The 22,723-nt window shown below is 24.0% G+C and overlaps 5 protein-coding genes across 5 annotated transcripts in view; 1 reads left to right on the top strand and 4 right to left on the bottom strand.

The window, feature by feature from the left end:
- Positions 1–22,723, bottom strand: part of LOC134832487 (U6 snRNA-associated Sm-like protein LSm4) — a 96,852-nt gene that overhangs the window by 7,456 nt on the left and 66,673 nt on the right. The window lies entirely within an intron of this gene.
- On the bottom strand, positions 1,918–5,751 carry LOC134832018 (uncharacterized). Its single transcript, XM_063845902.1, has 4 exons — positions 5,318–5,751; positions 2,884–3,125; positions 2,633–2,769; positions 1,918–2,202 (listed from the first exon to the last, which is right to left on the bottom strand). The coding sequence occupies exons 1-4, from the start codon at positions 5,556–5,558 to the stop codon at positions 2,034–2,036; spliced, it is 789 nt and encodes a 262-aa protein (XP_063701972.1). The 5' UTR covers positions 5,559–5,751; the 3' UTR covers positions 1,918–2,033.
- LOC134831003 (leucine-rich repeat transmembrane neuronal protein 4-like) lies at positions 6,746–8,000 on the bottom strand. The gene is made up of 2 exons (XM_063844628.1): positions 7,921–8,000; positions 6,746–7,863 (listed from the first exon to the last, which is right to left on the bottom strand). The coding sequence occupies exons 1-2, from the start codon at positions 7,980–7,982 to the stop codon at positions 6,753–6,755; spliced, it is 1,173 nt and encodes a 390-aa protein (XP_063700698.1). The 5' UTR covers positions 7,983–8,000; the 3' UTR covers positions 6,746–6,752.
- On the top strand, positions 10,974–13,644 carry LOC134832714 (cilia- and flagella-associated protein 157). The gene is made up of 2 exons (XM_063846834.1): positions 10,974–11,796; positions 12,725–13,644. Exons 1-2 carry the CDS (start codon positions 10,974–10,976, stop codon positions 13,642–13,644), a joined length of 1,743 nt encoding a protein of 580 aa, XP_063702904.1.
- On the bottom strand, positions 16,683–20,879 carry LOC134832717 (neurofilament medium polypeptide). Its single transcript, XM_063846840.1, has 7 exons — positions 20,759–20,879; positions 20,375–20,525; positions 17,616–17,750; positions 17,230–17,555; positions 16,983–17,151; positions 16,753–16,920; positions 16,683–16,709 (listed from the first exon to the last, which is right to left on the bottom strand). The coding sequence occupies exons 1-7, from the start codon at positions 20,851–20,853 to the stop codon at positions 16,683–16,685; spliced, it is 1,071 nt and encodes a 356-aa protein (XP_063702910.1). The 5' UTR covers positions 20,854–20,879.

Raw genomic sequence — 22,723 nt, forward strand, 5'->3', positions numbered from 1 at the left:
AATATTTTTTAAAATATTTTTGAAATAATTATAAAATTATTAAAGTATTTTAATCAAAAATTATTTTTAAAATAATTATTAAAAATTAATAATTGTTAAATAATTAATTAATAAATAATTATTAAAAATAATTTTTTAAAAATTTTTATTAAAAATTGCAAAAATATAATTTTATTTTATTTAAATTTAATTATTTTCACAATTTTTTAAACAAATTTAATTTTTTTTCTAAAAGCGCTCATATCAAATTTAATAAAAAATATTTATTTTTTCAAAAGTTTATTTTGAATGCATATTTTTATGCTACTGTCGCACAGGAAATGGAAACCGCAAAAAATGTCCAACCTTCGTCATATTTTCACCCTACAAGTCGTCGTAAATTCTCCGATGACGTCGTCTTTATTAAATTACCATCAACATTTCCATAACGGTTAAAAAGTTAAATGTATCATATTCGAGTAGTTTTCCAGAAGTTACTTATTTAAACAAAACAAGTACAATTAAACTATAGTTAAGTTCAGAAAAGTTGTTGATCCCGTGATCAGATTAACTTGTTCAGAAATTCTTCACTTTAATCCTTTAACAGATTAAAAACTCAACCTGAATTTTTTTTCGTTCTAAAAATAAATTTATTTTACATTTATGTCGTTTTGTTAATAATTTTCGACACTCTTTAATTGAAATTCATTGTTTTTCGTAAAATGGAGAGCGAAATAAATTTCACATGTGATTTTGATAAAGATGACATGAGAAAAGCCAATTTGAGTTAATGGGTTATTGAAAGCCATGCTCTTAGTGCCAATTGCTTAAGCTGAAGTGAATGTGAAAGTCAATGTCAACAACATGAATTTATCCATATGTTAAAGTTTTGCGAATGAGAGTGAGAAAATTTTATTATTATGATAAATTGTGTTCAACTATTATGATGGTGAGAAAGGTTAGAGAACAATAAAACTTTAAATTAAATTAATTAATATTATGGAAAAATACTCACCTAATTATTTTCTTAATAAAATTATCTAAAAAAAAATTTTTTAAAATAAATAAATTAAATTAATAACTTAAATTAATTAATTAATTAAATTTAAATAAATTAAAAAAAAAATTAAAATAAAAATTCAATTTTAAAATTTTTTAATAATTTTAATAATTTTTTTATTTTTAAATAAGCTTTTTTTTTAAATTAAATAAAATTTATTTTTTCAAATAAAAAAATCAAAATTTTAATTAATCTCTTTAAGGACAAAAATTGTAAAAAAAAATCTTGAAAAAGAAATTTATTGTACAAAACAGACAAAATCCATTAAAAATAATACAAAACTTGACACCTGCAAAATCCTTTTGATAACATGAAAGCAATTTGAACACATTATCTCTCAATTTACTAAAAAATTTTTTACCGACAAATAAAACTATCTTCAGCATTTTATAAAAATAATGACTTTTAAAGTCGAAATAAGAAATAGAAAAAATTATTCAAATTACAAAATAAAAAATAGGATTGAATGAAATATTGTAGAAAAATTCAAAATTTTCATTTTTTATCTATTTATTTGTTTTCTATTCATTACAATATATTTTTTATATTCATTAATATACAGAATATTATTTTTCATTTTTAACCAATAAATTTTCTGAACAAATTTAATTTCAGTTTTTCATTTCTCCTCTTTTAAACATTTTCTTCTGTTACTCAATAACAGCTTTAAAATATTTTATTTTACATTTCATAACAATTAATATTTTTCAAGTAATTCAATAAAATTCCTTTTGTGACAAATTCATATATTCAGTAAATTAATTTACTTTGATAAGGAACAAAATGTCACATGGAAGCTAAAAATATATTTTAGTCATCTAATTTAAATAATTAAATAAAAATAAATATAAGAGGAATTTATTGATTTTTTTGACATAATATTTTTTTACAGCATAAAGAGACACATAGATGTTTAATTAAATGCGATTTATTAATTTAATTTTTATGTTTTATGATTGTTGATCCACTGTTTCATCAAAAAAAGCAAAAAATTTTAACCTAAAAAGCGAATATTTGTGAAGACAGTTTTAGCTGGACGTCGTCTATTGCAGAAATTAACGAGCTTGCGTTCGTTTCCTTTGTGTGTTTCGTGCAAGCCAACGAGTAGGCGGAAAATTTCATCGCGTGTCGGTGTGCACATGTAACGTGCATCAGGATCGTACCTTTTTTAAAGAAATTTTTAAAAATTTTTTTAATAAATTTAAAAAAAAATAATTTTAACGAATTTTTTTTTAAAGAAATTTATTTGAAGATTTTTCTAACTTATTAAAAATTTAAAAAAATAATTAAATTAAAAAAAAAATTATAAAAAAAAGAAAAAAATTAGAATTTTTAATTTTTTAAATTTATTAAGAATGAAGAAAAAAATAATTTTAATAAATAATTAATATTTTTAAAAAATAATAATTTTTAATTAAAGAAATTTATTTAAAAAAATTTTTTTTTATTTATTAAAAAAATAAAAAAAAAATATTTCATAAAATTTTTATTAAAAAAAAAAAAATTAGAAATTTTAAATTAAAAAAAAATTTTAATTTGTTAAAAATTAAAAAATATCAATTTTAAAAATAAAAAATAAAATAAAATACTCACGATCCCTTTCCCTTTTGTTGCCTTTTCCATGGATATCGTCGATAATACCGCCCTGAACGTTTATCAACTCCATTTTGTCCCGTCATCGGTTTCGATTCTTCCACATACAAAATCGGGAGAGGACCTTCCGGGTAGTTCTTGGGAAAGAAAATAAACACGAGTCAATAACAGAGCCTCGAGGTAAGTTAACCAACAGATTTTTGATTAATTTTTGGATCCCACGAGAAATTATGTACTTTCAACTAACTTACCAGCAAAATTTGTTGCAACAATTCCGACTTTAGCTGAATATCCTCCTCGTCTTTCACCTTTTCTATTTGCTTTCGCAATATCTCAAAGCTATTTTTGTCCATTTGGCTCAAATCGTCTTCAGTCATGGATTCAATTATCCTATTCATTACGGCGTTCAGGTTCGCATCAGTGTTTGACGTCAGCGGCATGGGGGGATTGATGTCCTCACTTTCGGCGCCGCGGTATGAGTTGATACCAATATCTGACAAAAGAAAGCTTTCGATAATGTGTCTTGTCTATTAAATAAATAAATATTGGTCTAATATTTCACAAAAAAAGAAAATGAAAAACCAGCATCTGATTTATGATTTAGTGCTTACAAGAATCTTTGAACGTGTGAAGAATATTTTTTTTTCTGCTTGTAGGTTGAAAAGTAATAAAAAATAGAACATAGTTGGGGGTGTTTGAAAAATTTTAAAAGAAAAATGCATTTTCTTATTTTTTTATTTTCTGGCTTGAAGATGTGCTAAAAGATAAGAGCAAAAGAATGTAGCCAATTTATTTTATTTGTTTTAAAAAAATAAATAAAGTTTGCTCTTTTATTTGAAAATAGTTGAATTTAAGTAGATTTTTTCTTTATCTTAATTATTCTGTCAATGCACTGTATTTCAATGAAAACATTTTAAAAAAAATTTAGACTTTAAGAATATTTTTTTTTATTATAAAAGTATAAAAAAAAAAATTATTAAAATTATTTTTATTAAAAAAAAACTAAAAAAAATAAATTAATTAAATGAAAATTAATTAATTCAAAAATTAAATTAAAAAAATCATAAATAAATTTTGTGAAAATAAAAATAATGAATTTAATTTAATTTATTTTTAATTTAAAAATTATTTAAATAAAATAAAATAAAAAATAAATTAAAAATTTTTTAAATATTTATTTTTTTATTTATTATTTTTTTTTGTTTTTATTAAATTTATTTTTTTTTTAAATATTAATTTGAAAATTAATCGTAAAAAATATTTTAAAAAAATTAAAAAAATATTTTTGTTGCTTTATTTGAAAATTAATTCCTAATTATTAAAAATTAAAAAAAAAAAATAAAATAAATAATTTTAAAAAAATATTTAATTCTCGAGAAATATTTTTATCTCATTTTAAGTAAAAACGCTAAAAACATGTCTTAAAGACATTCTCTAAAAATAAATATTATTTAAATCTGAAAATGAAATATTTCCTCATATACCTTATTTATTTTTATATTAAACCATTACCTAAAAAATTTTTTTTGGGTTTATGTCTGTCCCACATAAAAGTAAACATCATCAAAACTTCACTTTATCAATTTTATGGCAAAATTTAAATAAATGTTTACAGCTTACTTTTATGTACTTTTTGTATAAAATATTTTTTTTTCATGGATTGCAGCAATTTCCCTTTAAGTAATTTGTTATTGCTGTATTTAAAAAGTTGAAAGCAACTTTGTGTTCATTTTATCGTAAATACGCGTTTAGATGATTTTTTTTTATCTACTTTAATAAGACTTTTGAAGCATAAGGGATTTTTTTTTTGTTATTAATGATGAAGTGAGATGAAAAATTATTATAAGCAACAAGTTTGTCACTTCACTAATTTTTATAAAAAAAAAAAATATTAATTTAATTAATTATTTTTTAAGGAATTAATTTTTCTAAATTTTTATCCATATAATTTTTTATTCATTTAATTAAATTAAATTTAATTTAAAATAAAATTTATTAATTAAAATTAATTTTTTATTTTATTAAAAACTTAATTTAAATTAATTAACTATTAATTTTTATTATTTTTTCAATTTTTAATAGTTTAAATTAATTAAATTTAAATAATTTTTTAATTTAATTTTTTTTGTTTTTTTTTATAATTATAAAAATATAATTTTAATTAAAAATTGTATCAACAAACATAAAATTAAATTTCTTCTATTTTTCTATGAATTTTCCAATGAAAAATTATTTAACAAAAAAGTCTTTTAAATCTCTCTCAAGTTTCTATTTATAATTATTTACAAGATAAGTGCCTACTTAACACGAAATAAAAACGCAAAATCCTCTCTAATCTCTTTCTGTATAGATTTCAATTTAAAACCACTTTCTATTCACTTATCGACCTAATTTAATGGTTTTCTAATTTCCTGTTGAGTGATCCGAAGTGAAGTGAATCATTAAACTTGTATCAAAATAAATTGGTTGCTAAATAAAATTTTCTCATCGGAAAATTGTTGGTCAATGAAAATTCAACCAAAAATAATTTTTAGGTCAAAAGTGAACAATTTTTCACGATTGACCAGACTTCTTCACTTGCGTTTTGTTTTTCTGCTCATCAATAAAATTGAGATTCAGTCAAAACAACGCCACGGAGGAAATTGAATTTTTGATTGATTTTAAGAAATTTTTCAGAAAACTCACCTTTAACGACATTTTCCATGAAATTCTCGTCAGCAAATCCATCCGCAAAGTCATCAAATTTGCTGTAAGATCCAACCGCTGAATTCGGCGATGCCCTTAATTGATTTCTGAATTGATTAGAGGAGGAAGTCACCGGAATCGCCGACGCAATTGTCAGAACGTAGCAACATAAGAGGATCAGCAGTATGTGTGGCGGCGTGGAAAAGTAATAAAAATAACGACAAAAGCTTGGCACAGACATCTCTCAGTAGCAAAAATAGTAACGCATTGAGACGATGACGACGATGATGATGATAATTTTATTGGAGATTTTTGATTGATTGGTGCATGGAAGTGTTTATCTGACGTTCGATAGATTCGATTAATTTCACTGTGGATGGCAGAAAAAGAGATTTAATTGAATTTTAATGCCGATTGGATTTGTTGTTTGGTATCACATGGAATTAAATATTCATTTGAATGGACAATGCGGAAGGTAAGAACGACCTTTTTTTGAACAGATGGAGGCACAAATGTAGCTTTAATTTGAATAATTTAGTCTCGAGGGAGGTAATTTTTTTTTACTAAAGAATCATTGAAAGTAAAAATATATTTGAAAAATTATTTTTCGAAAATTTGGTTTAAGAAGCTTCGAATACAAATTTTCGAAATTGAGAAGCTTCGAATACAAATTTTCGAAATTGAGAAGCTTCGATTACAAATTTTCGAAATTGAGAAGCTTTAAATACAAATTTTCGAAATTGAGAAGCTTCGAATACAAATTTTCGAAATTGAGAAGTTTCGATTACAAATTTTCGAAATTGAGATGCTTCGAATACAAATTTTCGAATTGAGTAGCTTCAAATACAAATTTTCGAAATTGAGAAGATTCGAATACAAATTTTCGAAATTGAGAAGCTTCGAATACAAATTTTCGAAATTGAGAAGCTTCGAATACAAATTTTCGAAATTGAGAAGCTTCGAATACAAATTTTCGAAATTGAGAAGCTTCGAATACAAATTTTCGAAATTTTTCGAATTGAGAAGCTTCGAATACAAATTTTCAAAATTGAGAAGCTTCGAATACAAATTTTCGAAATTGAGAAGCTTCGAATACAAATTTTCGAAATTGAGAAGTTTCGAATAAAAATTTTCGAAATTGAGAAGTTTCGAATAAAAATTTTCGAAATTGTGAAGCTTTGAATACAAATTTTCGAATTAAGAAGCTTCGAATACAAATTTTCGAAAATATGAAACTTCGAAAACAAATTTTCGAAAATTTAGAATTTTACAAAGTTTTGAAAAAAACTTCAACAAATTTTTAAAAATTGAAAAGTTTCGAATACAAATTTTCGAATTTGAGAAGCTTCGTTTACAAATTTTCGAAATTGAGAAGCTGCGAATACAAATTTTCAAAAACAAAATTTCGAAAACAAAAATTCAGTTTTTTTTTTTTTTAATCATTTTTAATAATTTTATAGATACTACTCTCATTCAAAATCGTTTGCGACAAATCCTCTGGCTTGAACTTCTTCGACAACTTCATGAAACATCCAACGAGAGCAACTAAAACGACAATTTCTGCAACAACTATCGCCGATATGTACGTGCCAATGAATGCATCGGATATGCCAGCCATGTTTACCAGTTTATGTTTGATCACAAACCACTCAAACTTCAACGTTTCATTTCTATTTTCGCAAATTGTCGCCTCGTCGCCATGTATCAAGTGATATTTTTCGTATTTGGTGTAAAGTCGCACATAACCGCGTGTCAATTTGAACGAATTCGCATCAAGGCACAAGTTTTTCGTGTGATTCGTGATTATTTGCAGCGGTAATTGCTCCAAAAAGTTCATTTCAAAGGAGATTTTAGCTAAAATTGTGTTTTTATCGAACGAAGCCGCACTAACTTTTCGAATTTTATTATTTTGCAGATAAATTTCACGCAAATTGGGCAGAGCGCTGAAGGTATTTTCATCGAGAACGTCAAAATTGCATCCACGAAGGTACAAAATCTCAAGATGGGAGTTGCTGAGAAAGTTTCCTTGCATCGCCTTGAGTCCTGCGTTCATGCTGAGATCCAAAATTTGCAGATTTTTGTTCGCACTGAAGGTTTCCGGATGAATAAAATCCAAAAAATTCGAGGAAAAATTCACAAAATTCAATTTTTCGTTGGATTGAAAGGCGATTTTGCTGTCGATGCTTTTCAACTGATTCCTGCTCAAATCCAAGACTTCCAAATTTGGCAAGCCAGTGAACGTTTTTTCGTAAATTTCTTGAAAGCCGCATCCGGAACACGAAAAGTAAGTTAATGAAGCGCTATGGAGAAAAGCTTCGACTTTTCGTGGTTTAAAATTTTTATTTTCATCAATTTTGAGCGTTTTTAGGTTCTTGAGACCTTCCAACAAGTGAGATGTGATGAACTCCAAGTTGTTATGAGACAAATCGATCGTCTCGAAGGAAGTTTTGTTCAAAAGATGGTTCGAGGTCAGGGTCAGGGTGATATTTTGGAATCGCAAATCAAGTAAAAAATCATTTGAGGAACTTGCATTGACAATTTCTGACCTAAAAAAATATTTTTTTTATTTTTTTAGGTAAAATTTTGATGAAAAAAAGACTTACATCGCCGTGAAAAATGAAAAATTTCCCAAAAAGAGGCAAAAAATTAATTTAAAATCAGCCATCGTGAAGTGCAGACATGAAACTAACATCAAAACTTGCAAAATAGACGTTCGGGTTATGATAAGAAATGCAGCGATAAGATAAGAAAACGAGATAAAGACGAAAAACGAAGGCAGTTCGTGGAGCAGATGGCTTTTAAAAGAGAAAAATTGTCCATGAGAGAAGAGAGTGAGTAGCAACATGTGCGTAAAGGCGGTTAATAACGATGTCTTGTATTTATTTTAGGACTTTGATGACGAACGCTAAGTAATCCGATTGTAGCCGCCGGCATTTACTGCGATATTTATTGTTGACATACGCCAAAGATGTGATTAATCAACAGTTGGTTGACACATGGAAGGTATTTTTGTGACGTCGGGTTCGTCACACACGAGGATCGTAATGGAAAAATAGGTCATTGATGGGATTTTGACTTTAAGAGGTGACAAAAATAATTTTATTTTGAGAAATTTTGATTATTTGTGAGATTTTATGTCAAAAACTAACAAAATTTTAATGAAAAATTAAATTTTAGGTATTCGGAGAAATATTTTTGATGAATTTTGAAACAGAAAATGAGACTTCAAGGCATTAAGAAGACAATTTTAGATAAAACTCGAATCGTTGTAGATCAGAAAATAATTGTTTTTAAATTTTTTAAAAATAATTTTTTAATAATTTTTACTTATTTAATGAGAAAAAATATTGTAAAATTGCTTCTTAAAGATTTTTTTTGAACAACAAACATTTAAATTTTTAATAACTAATGTAACTTTTTTTCTCATTTTAGGCTCAAAACATCAAAAAAAAATTTTTTTTTAAGTACATCAAAAATCAACAATTTTCAGTCAAAAGCAAGAAACAACAAAAAAAAAACTCGATCAAGGAAATTATTTCTCCTTCCCTCTCATCAATAACCCAATCAACCATAATTACTCATTAACTCGTATTTAACACATTTTTCCACATTTGTTGAGTCAACAACGCATTTTTGTTGCTAAAACAGCTCGAAAATTTCATCAAATTCCGTGTAAACAAAAATAAAACCACACAACAATTTAATTAATATTAAGCGTTATTGTCATTACTTGACTCATTTGTATCATTTAGCGCACGTACGGCACATCAGAAGTAAACAAGTTAAGGTGTCAAGTTAATTTTATGAAAGCTGAACAACGTAGAAGAAGAAGAAGAAATGAACCAGAAAATTTTCTCGAAACTACTTAGTGAGAAAATTTTTTTTTTCGTATTAAATTTCAAGTTAAACGGTTGATGTTGTTTGTTTTTTACTCATTCTCGAGTTTTATTTTGTAAATATTTTTTTAAGGATGATGCAATTTTGAAAAATCTTTCATAAATATTTTTTTTTCAATTTTAAACATCATTAAGGTATTTTTACACGAAATTTATATATTTTTCTGAAAATTCATTCATTTTTTTAATTAGATGTTTTTTTATTTATTTTAATTTAATTAAAAAAATTATATTGTATTCGAAAAAAAATATTGCTTCGAAAAATATTTTCCATTTTACTTTTTTTTCGGCATAATTTTTTTTTTTATTTTATTCATTACTTTTAATTATATTTTTTTTTTATAAATGTAAAAAAAATCCGTTTTGCTTAAATTAGTTTGAAATTAATTTCAAACTTTTAATTTAATTTAATTAATTTTTTGTGAGTTAAAACACAATTTTTTTTATCTAATATTTAAGATAAAACTAATTATTAATATAAAATAATAAATAAATAAAATATAAAAAATATAAAAAAAATATTTTAATAAATAATAATTTCAGCTTTCATAAAATTTCAATACTAATTATTTAAAAATTAATTCAATTTAAAATTAAAGATTTAAAAAAAATAATTAAATAAAAAAATAAATTTTAAAATAAAAATTAATTAATTAAAATAATTACAATTAATCAATAAATTAAATTAAATTGAATAACTAATTAATTAATTATTTTATATCATTTTTTTAACTTAAAAATATTTTTCAAATTTATTTTTTATTTAATTATTTTAAATTAATTAAATTAAATTAATAAATAAATTAATTAATTAATTTAAAAAACAAAGACAAAACATGAAACATTTTTGAAAATTGCTCCAACCTAATTTTATTTCTTGCTTGTTTTCATTAAATAATTTACACAACACATATGTGTCTTCGAGACATTTTATTATATGTAACTTTAAAAAAAGGTACATCTTTGTGTAAAAAAAAATATACGATGTTATCCCTTGTTCTACAAGAGAAAAAAATCGACCCAAATCTTGGTTAAAAATTTAATTTTATCACATAAAAAGAGCATAAAAAAGGATGAAATCTGAAAAAAAGGAAAAAATTGCAAAATCACGACTCAGTTAAATTTAGCTCATCTAATTCAACTCAAAAAAAAGTATTAAAAAATCTTAATTTATTCTAATCACGTTAAACAAACAAAGAAAGAGGAAAAATTCTGCAACGATGAAATTGCCAAAAGAAACACGTTTGTCATCATTCTTCTTAATGTGTTAAATGACGCGTAAGATGTGACAAGCAACGTTATTGTCACAAGTCCATTCATTAAAAAATGAGAGTAAAAGTTCGATAAACTCGATTTTTATCTTTAAAAATATTTTTTTTTATATTTTTTTAGATTTAAAAAAAAATTTTTTTTACAATAAAAAATAAAACAAATTAAAAAAAAAAATTTAAAAATAAAAAAAAAAAAAAAATTTTTAATTTTTTAAGCAAAAAAAATCCTTTTTCAACTAAAATTCGAAAAAAAAATTAAATAAATAAAAAAAATTCACTTGTTGCATGAATTCTTTGTTTGATCAATTAAAATTCATCACTACGGGAATTTCGCTGTCGGTTTCCATGCCAAATTTTGTTTGTTTTATTTTTCGTGTCTGATATTGAACTCCCTTTTTCATTTTTTCAGACAGACAAAATTACTTCACACTCGACTAAAGCGAGCGGCGTCGCATTCCTTTGAACTCTGTACCGAAAAATTCGTGAAAAATGGGCAAAGAACTGCCAAAAAAGCCGAAAAAGGGACGAAAGAAGGATGGCGAAGGCGATGATGGTGCCGATCAAATGTCAGCAGTCGATCGACAATTTTACGAACTTTCCATCGCCGACTTGAACAACAAACTTTCGCGACTTCGGGCTCACACCACGAAGCTCGAGGAGAAAAATGAGGAACTTGAATCGAAAATGCGCCAAATGGAGGAAGACAAATCCGACACAACGGCTTATTTGAACCGAACCTTGAACGAAAAGTTAAATACAATTTCCGAACTCGAAGACAAACTCTCGGAACTGAGCAAAGTTCGGGACGCGGAAAATATCGAATTTAAAAAAGTCTTGAGTGAACGTGAGGCAAAGTATAAAGCGATGCACGACCAATTGACGTCAGAAATTAAACTTTTGACGGGAAAATTGAACTCAATGGAGGAATTCAGGATTCAACGAGATGAGCTGCTGGCGAAATTCGACGCCCAAGAAACGGAGTTGAAGGAACAGCATAAACGGCACAAGGCAATTTTGTATGAAATGGAACGGAAAGTCATTCTGGATAAGGATTTGTTGAGGAAAGATGTCGAAAATAAGTTGCTGCAGTTGTCGACGGAGTTCACAAAGTCGAGTGAGATTCGTGTCGCGGCACATACTCAACGATTGGTAAGAGAAAATATCGCGTTGAATAATGAAATGGACAGGATGATTTACACGCATGAACGTTTGAGACGCGAATATGACGAAATGAAGCACGCGAACTTGCGGATTAAGTCACAAGCGGAGATTATTGAGTCGGAAAAGGCTCGTCTCGTTCGCACGTGTCAAGGTATGTAGAGTTTTAAATGTTAAATAAAATTTAAAAAAATATTAATTATTATATTAAAAAAAAATTACTTAAATTTTTTTGATAATTTTTACAATTTTATTTATTAAATTTGATTTTTTTTAATATTATTATTTTTTTAATTATTTTTTTTTATTTTTCTTAAACTAAAAAATATTTAATTAAATAAAACTGATTTAAAATTATTATTTTTGTTAAATTGATTATAAATTTCAAAAATTAAAAAAAAAAATTAAATTAAATTTTATAAAAATTAAAGTAAATTATTTTGTTTTATAAAAATTTTAATTCTAAATTTAATAAATTAATTTTATTTAATTAAAAATTTTAGAATTTAATAAAATTAAATTAAAATCGAAAAAATTAAGATATTTATTACTCTTTTAATTAATTATTTTTTTTTTAATTTGTTTTTTTGTTATTAGTATTTATTTTTCTTAAACTAAAAAATTGATTTAAATTCATTTCAAATTAATTAAAATTTTAGTTTAATTCATTTCAAATTAATTAAAATTTTATTAAAAATTTGTTATAAATAAAGTAAATTTATTTTTTTTTAAATTTTTCGATTTATTAAATAAATTATTTTTTTATTTATATAGATTTTAATTAAATCATGAGTTTTAAAAATGTTTCAAAATTCTAAAATTTTTTATATAAAAATAATTAGGTATTAATTATTTAAATTAATTAATTTATTTATTTTTATTTTAATTAATTTAGTTTTTCATATAAATACCCAAAGTTATTTTTTATTTTCTTAAAATAATATATTAATATAAAAAAAAATAAAATTAAATGAAAAATTATCAAAATATATTTAAATTTTTTTTCTTCAAATAAATTCACAAGCCTTTCAATAAATTTAAAATACTAAAAATTTTAAATCATTTTTTTTTTTTAATTTTAGGTCACATTCGAATCATCGAGGAGTTAACGAGCGCTTATGAAAAGTTACGAGAACGCAGTATGACGCTCAAAAACATCCACAAGCAATTCGAAGCAGCAAAAGAAAAACTAAAAGATTCCGAGGAAGGACAAAAATCCTTGCAACACAAGACAAAAATGCTCGAGCAACACGTTCACGCGATAAATTGCCAACGAATGGCGCTTTGTGCGGACATTATGATGAAACAGCAACAAATGGATCATATCTTCAAAGTACTCAAAACGGTGAAAATGACAATAAAATCCGCCATCAAGGCCGAAGAAGCCCAAAAAGAGGAAGATATTGAATTCCGGATGGCACAACGAAAAACTCTCTTGGATGATCTTTTGAACATTTTGACGGAACTTGACGCGATGCCAATGCAAAACATCTCAACGGACACAATTCCCTCGGCGAATTACGTGTATCTGCAAGGCGACTTGGGAATTTTGCCGAAAGAGTCTCTTGAACAAATTTTGGCGAGCGTTCGTCATTTGCCGCCGATGCAACAACAATCCATCGAAGCATTAGGAGTAATTCCCACGGCAACGGGCGACGTTTCTCTCGCGCAAATGTCAGAAGTTTCGGAAAAAATGTTCGACGTCGTGAGTGGTTCTTTGCTCAAATTTGATGATTCTGATGCGATTCCCGTGATTGAAGAGCCCGAAGATGAAGAAACTGAAATTTTGACATCGAGAAAAAAATCAATTCAAAAGACGGCGCATATCGATGAGGAAATTACGCCAGAGGGAAGTTTGAAAGATGTTGGAGAAAGTGCTTCGCAATTGTCGCAAGTTGCCGAGGAAGAAGATTTGGAACAAGTTATTACGGATGCAGGCGATACGCAGCAACAAACGGAACAGGATGACATTGATTTGACCAATACTGAAACGACCGAATAAATTTTTCGAATAAAAAAAAAATAATTAAATTAAAAAAATTAAGGCTGATATACTCAAAAATTTAAAAATAATATTTAAATAAAAATATTCATGAATTTTATAAATTTTTAAATGCACGAATTTTGTAGAAAATAAAAAATATTTTATACGCACGGAAAAAATGCATTTTTATTGAAAATTTAATTTATGTTCAAAAATTAATAAAAAAAAAATAAATTAAGTTCCAAATTCCTTGAAAATTATTTTTTTTTAATTTTTAAAATTATTTTTTTTAATTTAAATTTTTTTTTAATTTTAAAATCTTTTAAAAAATAATTTTTTTTTTTTTTAATTTTTAAAATAATAATATTACTTCAAAACAATTTTTTTTTAATTTTATTTTATTTATTTCTTTAAGTTAAAAGATTTTTTTAACAATTTATAATAAAAAATTAAAATTATTTAAAAAATTAAATAATTTTAAATTTAAAAAAAATTATTTAAAATAATTAAAAAATAAATTAAAATTATTTAAATTATTAAATATTAAAAAATAAATAAAAAAACTAATGTCTGATATCAATTTTAATTTTTTCACATTTCTCATGAATTTTTTATAATAAAATCACTTCTTTGTAAATTTCTTGTAAAAATCGACAAGTTCACCTGCAAATATTTATTTTTTATATTTTTTCTGTAGTTTTTTTTTATTTTATGTTAAACTTCACTTTTCTATTAAAAACTTATTTTTTCTTTTTATTCACATTTTTCATTAGGAAAAAATTATTTTCCATTCATATTTTTTTTTCTATGTTTAACGAGGAAGGAAAGATAAACTAAACTGAACAACGGAAAGACAAACAAAAATGTTCAACTCGTGTTCAGTGTCACAATCAATTTTTGTTAACGACTATTTATTTTATTAAAAGGTCGTCTGTGGAAATAAAATGTCAGTCCATAAGGAATAATAAAATTTAGGTTAATAAATAACCATTAATTTTTTTTTTTTTTTCTATTTTTTATTTATTTTTTAACTCACCAATTTTAATTTAAATAATTTTTTTATAATTTTTTTTAAAGTCTTTAATTTTTTTTTTTTAATTTTTTCAGTCCGTCACAAAAATTATTTTTTTTTATTTTTTCTTTTTATTTTTTAATTAACTTAATTTTTTCTCACTTTTCACAGAACTGTTGAATATTCTTGAACCACTTGTTGAAGTCCATTGAGTCACATGTGAAAACTACGATTGCTTATATAGGAAAATTGCTTCCCTACCAAATTTTTGCGCATCCCGCGCATCTAAGGAGGGACTACGTTCCTTCGTACACCCGAATTTATGAATGAAATTTTACTCAAGAGGGGAAATTTTACTACAACTCGTAGATTTTCATTAATTCTCGAACACGAAAATGTGTTTGGAATTTTTATGGCGATTCATTAGAAAGGTGTCGCCGTTGATATTTCACGAAAAAAAAGGTAGGAAGTTGAAAAATGAGCGGAAAAACTTCACATGTGACGCGATTTGAGTAATTTTTGTGCGTCACGATTCCGTGAATGATTAAACAAACAACAAGCACAAATATTTGTTTATTTAGTTAATTCACCTCATTTTTTCGATTAACTATTGTTTGATGGCTCTCAACGCTTTTTTCGATGAATAACCTCAATTTAGAGCATAATGCAACCGTTTTGCTATCAAATCGGGCAATTTTGATGAATTGCTGGACAAACAAACAAAAAGAAAAAATAATTTTGCGGAATTTTATTAAGGTGTGTTGATGAGAATGATTTTTCGAGGAAATTAATAAAAAAATCACCTTGAAATTGTTTTTGGTATCAATTTCAACGAATTAATTTGAGAAAATGTATAAAAAATGGAATATTTTTAATTAATTTTAGCTTTTTTTTTCTTCAAGTTATGAAAATTTGCTTGAAAAATCTTAAAATAATTTATAAAATTATGATTAAAAAAAAATTATTTTTAAGATTTAAAAAAAAAAATATTTAAATATATCAAAATTAAAAATAAAAAAAAAATTAACCAAAATTTTGACAATTTAAAAAAAATATTTTTTTTTATTTTAATTATTATTTTTTAACATTAAAATTTATTTTTTTTAATAATTTATAAATTTTAAAATAATTAAATAAATTTTAAATTAATTAATTAATTTTAATTTATTTTTATTTTGTTATTTAAATTTTTTTTCTGATTTTAAATTTTTGTCAAAATCTTAAATTTTTACTCAAAATTTTAATTTTTTTTATTCATCTTATGTATAAATTTTAATTTTTTTGGCCAAATTTTGCAATTTTAAGCAAACAATTTTTTATGAAAGACAAAAAATATAAAAATTTTTTAAAAATGAGAATAATTTAAAACTTTATCAGTGAATTTACGATATTAGACTCAATAAATTTATTTTTTTCATCAATTTTGAGTCCTGAAAAATAAAAAAAAAAATTCGAGCCTTTCTTTAATTAATTATTAAAAATATTCCACAATTTCGCACAAAAGAACCTAAAAACGTAAAATAAAAAAATATTTTATTAACAATCCAATCGAAATAATTACCAATTAAAATAAATTTTGTATTAATTTACCCTTTTTTCGTCGTCGTTTTGTTTACCTTTTCACACCAACATCAAAAATCGCCTTCAAAAGTAAAAATGTTTTCGATTCTAAAATTAATTTTTATTAATTTTCTGTCTCAATTGCTTCTCTACAACACAAAAAATTTTTCAATCTATTGTTCAACGTGCAATTTTACTTCTTTTTCAAGTCACCAATGATGATATCGTCTGCCAACGCATACATTTCTTTGACATTCTATTAAAAAAAAATTAAATAAAATTTTATTTTACGAAATTTTCTTCGATAAACTTACGTCAGTTAACTTCAACTGAATAATTCTCGGGTCCTCGTAGTGCAAAAGTTTAATATTTGGCTTTTTTACCATGTTTCCCTTTGCAACTTCTTCCTTTTCGGCATCTTCGAGTTTTTTCTCGTGCTCTTTGGGCGTCGTTGTTTCCTTATGAGTGTCTTTGTCTAAAGCACTTAGATCCAAACTGACGTCGGAATTGACTTCAGTTGCTGCTTGTTTCGGTAAAATTTTGACTTCTTTCACTTTTTTGGGTTTTTCTTCGGATTTTGCTTTCGTTTCGTCCTTGAGAATTGACTCGGGTTTGGGTTTTTCGGGCTCTGGCGTTGGTTTGCGTGACGAAGATGGGCGAGATTTTTGCTCTTTTTTCGGCGTCGGGGGATCAGGAGTTGTTGAAGTTGATTTTAATTTGTCCTAAAAAAAATTTTTAATGAAAATTTTTGATTTTTTTGAAGAAAAATTGAAAAAAATCTTACAACACTGCCTTTATCTGAAACGTTCGACGAGATGTAACCCTCTTCCGGCGTCTCAGGAGTCAATTTTCCACTCGCTTTAGCAGCTGCTTCTTGCTTCCCGGCTTCAGTTTCCTCAATTCCTTCGTCCTTTTCGATGAGTTTCTTCATTTTGCGCCTACGTAAAAGTTTACTTCAAGATTCGTTTCAAGTTTATGTCACACACCAAAACCAAAAAAATATCTAAATTACAAAAAAATCAGTAACTTACTTTGCTGCAACCATCATTTGAACGTCTTTGAACGGATCCAAGGGCTCAAATTTCTTTTTTACGGCAGCTTCGCGTTCACTCAGCAAGAAATCCTTCAAATTTATCTCGGGTTCGGTGTATTTTCGACTTTTGATCGCCATGATGTCGAGTCCTTGAGCATTAATTTCGACTGTATAAAGCTGCTCGGTCTCCAAAAGTTTCTCACGACGCTTTTTGGCTTCGATTTCGTTCAAGCGATCTTGTTCTTCGAGCAACAAACGTTCCTTTTCCCATTTGGCGCCTTGTTTTATGAGGCGTTCGGCATTTTTTTCACGAATTGTCTTCAACTGAAAAGAAATTTTTTATTTAAAAACTTTTTTTTTTGAAAAATTAATAAAAAAAATTACTTTTGATCGCTTTTTAGATACAACGTTGTTAGTTTTGATGTTCGTTAAAAAGACAGGATGTCCCGCCATTTCAGGAGGAAGAGATTCAGCAACTCCATGCAAAAGCAAATTCTTTTCGCGATCCATTTCTTTGGACTAAAATAAGAAAAAATGTTATTAGAAAAAGTTTTAAATGAAAAAAATTTCACATTTTTCATTAAATTTTAATTTTTTAATTTTAATATTTTTAAAAAATTATTTTTTACTTTTACTTTTTTAAATTTTTTTTTTAAAAAAAAACATTTTTAATATTTTTAATTAAAATTCAAAATTTGAAAAATTATTTTTTTTTAAAAAATTAAATTACATAATTATTTAATTTTTTTTTTTCATATTTTTTATTAAAAATATTTTTTTAATTAATTTAATTTTTAAAAAAGTTTAATAATTTTTTTTAATGAAAAATGTGATATTTTTAATTTATTTAATTTTTTTAAAAATTATTTTTTTAATATTTTAAATTAAATAATTTAATTTAAAAAAATCAATTAAAAAAAAAATAAATTAATTGATTAATTAATTAAAAATAATTAAATTAAATTAATCAAATAATTTTTTTTAAATTTTTATTTTATTATAAATTAAAATTTTTTAATATTTTTTTAATTTATTTTTTTTAAATAAAATATTTTTTCAATTATTTTTTTAATATGAAAACTTTTTTTATTAATTATTTTTTAAGAAAAATGTGAATTTTTTTTTAATTTTTTTTTTTAATGAAAAGAAAAATGAAGACATGAAAATTAATGAGCAACAAACCAAAACTATGCTATGCAATGGTTTCAATTTCTTGGGACAGTTCTGGCGATTGTAATTGCCGTTGAGAATCAAATGCTTTTGTCTTTCTTGTTCAAGGAACTGCAAAAATGGAATGAAATGAGATTTAATGATGAAAAATGATGCACTTAAGGAACAACTTTTCTGCCATAATTTTATTTTATTTTTTTCTTATTAAATTAAAAATAAAATCTCCTACTCTTTCTCGGCGGTAAACCCTTAATAAAAGTCACAAATGATTATTTGAAATGGGTCGCAGAAAAATTTTCCTCATAAAAATAGTTTTTTCTTGTAAAATTAAAGAAAGAATTTAGTGAAATAGGTCGAATAGTGCGAATGTAGGTGAGAGAAGGTCGTTGCACGAACCCCCAATGGTTTATCAAAGACCTTTCTCGTAATAAATTAATATTTAAATTTTCTACGTTAATTAATCAAATAACAGAGAAGAAATAATAATTTTTCACTATAAAATTAATTTTTGCATATTAAATAAATTTTCATATAAATAAATAGCGCAGCTTGACTTCTGTTTATTAAATTCTTTGCGAAAAATTCTCCTTTTTCTGTCAAATACGTCAAAAATGGGAAAATTTTCTTTAAAAGTTTTGTTTGTCAATTAAAATTTTCTGCGTGTCACACGTTTTTTTGTCATGTGTCTGGCGGCAATTTCCTTTTGACGATTATCATTTTCATTGAATGAAGATAATAAATTAATCAATTACGCAGGCAAATTATGTGAGGTGATAATAAATAATTATTTGTTATCTTAATGAGATAAAGAGAAAATTACTCGACTAAATATTTGCGTCATCAATTAAAAAGTTTATCTATCGTTTGTACGTTTGTTAGAAAATTTATTCTAAAAGAAAGTTTGTTTTTATTGAGAAAATTTGTTGTGAGTTTTGCTGAAAAAAATTAATTTTATTTTGTATTAAAATTTTTGTGATAAAATAATTTTTATTAACTGATATTTTAATGATTTTTCTTGTAAAAAAAATAAATTAATAAAAATTCTTTTTAAAAAATAGAATAGAAGGAATAAAATATTTTTTTTTTTTTGTAAAAAAATTAAAGTAAAATATTTTTTTAAATTTTTATTAATTTATTTACATATTAATTTATATTTTAATTTCATTTTTTTTTTTTTGAAAAAAGTAAAATTAAGAAATTATCAAAAAAAAAAACTTTTTTTTCAAAAAAAAAAAATTAAATAAATAAATAAAATAATAAATAAATAATAAATTTTTTTTTAATTATAAATTAAAAATTAAAAATAAAAAAATATTTTTTTAATTTTTTATAATTTATTTTTTGTCAAATAAATGTCAGTTAAAAAAATATAAAAAAATTGGAAATTAATTTTTTAAATTAAAATAAATTAAATTTGCCTAATATAAATAAATTTAAAAAAAACGTGAAATATTAATTATTTTTTTTTTAATTAAATAAATTTATTTTTTTTTTAATTTTGAAAAAAAATATTTTATCATTAAAAAAATAGAAAATAATTTTCTGCTCAATTTTTGTCCTCTTTTTCTAAAAAAAAAAATATTTTAGTCTCATATCACAGAAAATTTTCATTTTAGGTCCAAATAAATTTGATTTCCTACATTTTCAATTTGAAATTTAATTTAAGAGTCAAGGCAAGACAAAGCACGCTACTTGCATGTTCCTTGCAATTTTCAACATTCAAATAATAATAGGAGACAAAAAGAGATTGCATGTCACATAAAATATCATGCGAGTTTCATGGACCTTCTTATTATTGATGTTACTTCAAGTTACCATAAAAACGACACTCTTTGTGACTTTTGATCTTAAAATTATTGCCTTTTGACCTAAATTTCGTCATTTATCGAATAAAATGAACATTTGAATGATTTTGAATGAAAATCAAAAAAATGACTTGACAAAAAAATTCAAAGAAAAAAAATTCAACTCACCACTCGATTATTAATTCGCTTTTCAAGTGTCGCACAATAATCCTCTTTTATGCGTTTTTGAAGCTCTTGCATGTATTTCCGATCAGTTAAGCGAACGACATTGGTTCCCATCAATTTTTCCAGTTGAGCAGTGACACGAGGCAAATTAAAGCTGCAAGAAAAATACAAAAAAAAATTTTTTAGCAAGTTTTCTGGAAAAGTTCTCGACTACAACTAAGTCGAAATTTCCTTGCCGACCAGAAATTTATTTATAAATATTTTTTTCGACCTTGGATTAGTTACGCATTAATTCGATAAAGTAATAAGTTAAGTGATTCTTGTGAACTATTCATCAATTTTTGTCAATAATTGTCGAGAAACGCGTAAGAAATGCTTTTTTATTACCACGGCAGACAAAATTGGCGACGTCGATGACGTCTTTTGCGTTTCCGTTTGGCATCAAATTCGGTTTTTATCCCGAAAAATGTTACAGACGACATTTTTTCTTGCGAGGCAAATTTCTTTTTTCAGGTACGAAACAGCGGAAAGTTATCGCGACACTATCTAGATTTTTTTTTAAGAACCTTCAGTTTTGTTTTATTATTTTGTGAAGTAAAAAAATGGATTACGTGAGTACTTTTGCATGACAGTTGTTAAATTTATGACGCGGCTTCTTGAAACAAAGCGAAATGGAAAGAAAGTTTTTGTTTTTCTTTATTGTTATTTATGAGTCACGCTTTTTATTTTCTTCCTTCACATATTGTTTATTTTTTTTCCATGGGAGTTTTATGGAATGCATATTTTCGTGTGACGTCATTAATTGGAAAAAGGTCCGTAAATAATAGTTAAAAAATTTTTTAAGGTTCAAGTTTGTTATTTTATAAGAAATTTTATTTTGTGTAAAAAAAATATTTTCAAAAAAAATGTATAAAAAAATATTTTTTATTTTATTTATTTAGAAAAAATAAAAATTTTATTTGAAATTAAATAATTTATTCAAAAAAAAAAAATAAAAAATAAAAAAAATAATAATTTATTATATTTAAAAAAAAATTATTTTTTAATTTTAAAAAAATATTTTAATAAATTTATTTTATATTGTTTATGGAAAAAAATATTTTTAATTTAATTAAAAAAAAATAAATAATTTAAAATAAATTTTTTTTAAAATTAAAAAAAATTTTTAATTATTTTAAAAAATTATTAAAATTTTTATTTTTATTTTTTTTTCAAACAATATTAAATTTTTTTTATTTTATTTTTATTAAAAATTATTTAATGATTTTTTTTTCGATAATATACCGTCCCTGAAAATTTGACATAGAAACAAAAAACCTAATAAAAAAATAACTGAAATAGAAAAAAAAATATTGTAACTCAAAAAATTTTTTCCATTCACAAGAACCAACTTTGCCAACAAAATTGTGTACAAAGCGAAGTAAAAACAAATAAACATAAATATAAAATCAATTCATAAAGACATTCAACTCAACGAATGACGACTTCTCAATAATAAATAATAATAGAGACATTTTCCTTCCATTTTTTTCTCTTCAAACAAAAACCGCGACTTTGTGCCCTTTTCTAACATTTTTTTTTTTTTCAATAAACTTCATAAGAACCGATCGTGTCTTGCTGGTCAAGGACAACAGTTCAATAACTTTCGAAGGCTCTTGAGTCAATATCAACTGATTGCTGTCCGTGAAGAATAAAAATTGCAGTTGTAATGAAATATTATTTTTACACGTGTTCATGTTTTTGCTGCAAAAGTTGTGTCATCAAGTGAGATTTGTGTGACTCAAGAGATCAAAGAATAAAATTGCTCGTGACATTTCCTGAAGTTTTGATGAATATTGTTTTTAATGGTAAATGAAAAGTTGTTGTTGAAAAAAGACAATTAAAGAAAATGTTGAAAATTTGGAAAAGTAAAAAGTTAAATTGAAAATGTCAGAAGTTGATTGACGGATTTTTTATAAGAAATTAAAATTTTTAATTTTTATAAAAATGTAATTTTAATAAATATTTCACGAAATGATTTTTTTACAATTTTTTATATTTTAAGCTTTTTTAAATAAAATTTAAAATAAAAAAAATAAATAATTAAATAAAAATAAAATAATAATTAATATAAAAAAAATTATTTTATTTAAAAATTATAAAATTATTTAGAAAATTATTAAATTCAGTTTAAAAATTATTTTAAAAAAATTAATTAAATTTTAGAAAAATTGAAAATTTTTTATCTATGAAGTAAATAATAAAAAAATCAGTCAAAAATTCAAATATCAAGCAAAGTAAATTATTTTTTGTAAATTTGTAAATTATTTTATTTATAAAATTTCAAAGAATCAATATTTATTTAAAAAAATA

The sequence above is a fragment of the Culicoides brevitarsis genome, chromosome 2 (assembly GCF_036172545.1).
Source record: "Culicoides brevitarsis isolate CSIRO-B50_1 chromosome 2, AGI_CSIRO_Cbre_v1, whole genome shotgun sequence".
Classification (NCBI taxonomy): Eukaryota; Metazoa; Arthropoda; class Insecta; order Diptera; family Ceratopogonidae; genus Culicoides; species Culicoides brevitarsis.